At 31.1% G+C, this 2,802-nt stretch overlaps 1 protein-coding gene across 1 annotated transcript in view; it reads left to right on the forward strand.

Annotated features, from left to right (window-relative positions):
• The window catches only part of CCDC132 (coiled-coil domain containing 132), a 139,247-nt gene that overhangs the window by 66,795 nt on the left and 69,650 nt on the right, over positions 1-2,802 (forward strand). The window contains exon 15 of the mRNA XM_012647392.1: positions 2,649-2,739. Within this exon, the coding sequence (XP_012502846.1) occupies positions 2,649-2,739 (91 nt within the window). The remainder of the gene's footprint in view (positions 1-2,648; positions 2,740-2,802) is intronic.

A 2,802-nucleotide genomic window follows, 5' to 3' on the forward strand; every position in this document is an offset into this window, starting at 1 on the left:
ATTTATGCTGTAATTCATAAATTTGCCTGTAATGAGAAAATGCCTCAGAAATAAAAGAGGCACTTATAAAAAATACTCTTAACTAATTTTAATGAGTTAATTGATTCTTTGAATCCTTATAGAATAAGCAATCTGTGAAAAAGTCTTTAAATTAGTTTCATTTTTCCTTTGATTGAAACACATTGTAGATAAATATTCCTGTGTGAAAGATTATGTTCTACAAATGCCAAACATCAAAATACAGTGCATATACTTAAATCCCTGTACAATGTGTGTGTGTTTCTGCCTTTGGGAGGAATGGCTTTCTAGAAGCAATTCTCTTATTCTGGATAAATATAAAGAATGCATAATTAGAAGTTTTTTTGATAGGGATTGTTTTTATGCTCATATTGGCTAATAGCTTACTTCTTTTCCAGTTATATCATATTGCTTTCCTAATACAGAAATATTAAAAATACTGGAACATGTTGATTAATAAGTGCTTTAAAGACACCAAAATTAACATTAATTTTAGCTAGCACTAACAAAATAACAATTATTTAACATTAAATTAACATAGAATTTAAGAATTCTGAAAGAATTAAGGTAATAACAGTGTTTAGAATTCTAAGTTTAACATTAATTTTAGAGTATCTATTTAAATAATTTTATTTGACTTTTTATTTAACCATCAAATTGTGTGTATGTGTTGGCTCACAAACTTGGTGTAATTGTAAGACAACTTTTTTTTAAAAGGCAGTTTGAAATGTTCCCATCCAGGTGAGCATTATCTCCTTTAAAGTAGTTACCTTGAAAACTATATACCACAAACCAATCTGGAAGAGGCAAGTAGTGGGTTATTTCCACGAGAGAGTTATTTCTAGAGAGAATATAGCCCTGCCAACCCCTTGATTTCAACCTAGTGATACTGATTTTGGACTTCTGACCTCCAGAACTGTGGGAGAATACATTTCTGTTGTTTGAAGTCACCCAGTTTGTGGTAATTTATTACAGAGCCACGGGAAACTAATAGACGGTGGAATTGCTGGGTCCTGTGGTAACTCTATGTTTAACATTTTGAGGAGCTGTCAAACTGTTTTCCAAAGTAGTTGCACATTTTACATTCCTGCCAGTATTGTATGATGGTTCCAATTTCTCCAAAATCTTGTCAATACTTGTTATGTCTGTCTCTTTGATTATCCTAGTAGGTGTGAAGTGGTATCTTATTATGGTTTGGATTTTCATTTGCCTAATGACTGATGATGTTCAGCATCTTTTTGTGTGCTTATTGGCTATTTGTGTGTCTTTGCAGAAATATATATTCAAAGCTTTTGCCCATTTTTTAATTGGGTTACTGGTGTTGAGTTGTAAAGTTTTAGTTCTTAACATTGGATCACAGATCCATTTGTGTTAACTTTTGTATGTGATATGAAGTATGGACACATTCTCCTTTGGGAATTCTCGGCCATTACCTCTTCACATATTGCTTCTGCTCATTCTATATCCTCTCCATCCAATTGCATGCACTCCAGATGTTTTGATTGTTTCATGTATCTCTTACGATCTTTTCTGTTTTCTTTCTTTTTTTTTTTTTTCAATTTGTACTTCAGTTTGGATATTTTCTATTGATTTCTGAGTTCACTAACTCTGTCTCTGGCTGCCTCTAGTCTACTGTTTTACTTATCCTATTAGTTTTTAATTGGAGGTGTTATATTTTCAGTTCTGGAATGTCATTTTGATTTTTTTTTGTTTGTAATTATTCGAAATCCTGTTTTCTATCCATTTCATACATCTTTTTCTCTATTTCATTTAATTTATAATAATTTAAAGTTCTTATGTGTTAACTTCAGTATTTGGAGCAATTCCTGGTTTTTACGTATTCATCTATTTACTGTTTCTTTATTTTAGACTCCATGTATTTTTTAAAAATCTAGATTTTGCTTTTAGTTAGTACAACATTAACAGCTTGTAGTAGGAAGGGGAGGAGTAGGGCAGGCACTAGCTCTTTTTTCAACTGGAAGTAATGATTTGTTTCCTGGAACTGCTTCTATAATGTGCTGATTATTCAAGATAGACAGTCAGAATAATAGCATTAAAAGAGAAATCAGTTTGACATAAGCAATTAGTGAAATGTTGGGCATATACGTGCCTTACCTGCTAATTTAATGTGTAAATGCTCTGTGGAGATAGGCACTGAGCTAAATATCTTCAGAGAGTGATAATTATCTTGATATTGTGGCTTAGTAAGTATGGTTAGGATCGATGCTGTTTAGCATAAAGTATTTATCAGTATTTATGATCTCATATAGTCTATAAAGTATTTGTGTTTTGAAATTGATATATGATTAGCTAAAGATGTTTTAAGTACATGAGTTGGTGACAAGCTTTTAGTTTAATCCCCTAATAAAAATGTCATTTCCTACACATTCATCATTTTATTCACAGGGAAAATATTCAGAGTTCAGTAAATATTTGAAAATCTTTCTCTTAAGGATAATAAGATACTAACAAAAACATTAGTGTTTATTGTGTTATTCTGAATAGATTCTCAAAGTTGATTATGCTCATGATGATAATCCTATATTTTTTGCATTGTACTTTATTTCCTCAATTCTTGTGTACAGTGTGCTTTTCTTCTTTTTGGAGTGTTCATTTTCTTTTTTTTTAAGGACACGGCTCGATGAACTGAGAATGTTCTTAGAGAATGAGACTTGGGAACTTTGTCCTGTTAAGTCAAATTTCAGCATCTTGCAACTTCATGTAAGTGTTTCCTAAGAACAAAGAAATCTGTTTTGTAGACATCTGTTTATTTTTTATTTTTTT

This window comes from Propithecus coquereli, unplaced genomic scaffold, assembly GCF_000956105.1.
Source record: "Propithecus coquereli isolate 6110/MARCELLA unplaced genomic scaffold, Pcoq_1.0 Scaffold108, whole genome shotgun sequence".
Classification (NCBI taxonomy): domain Eukaryota; kingdom Metazoa; phylum Chordata; class Mammalia; order Primates; family Indriidae; genus Propithecus; species Propithecus coquereli.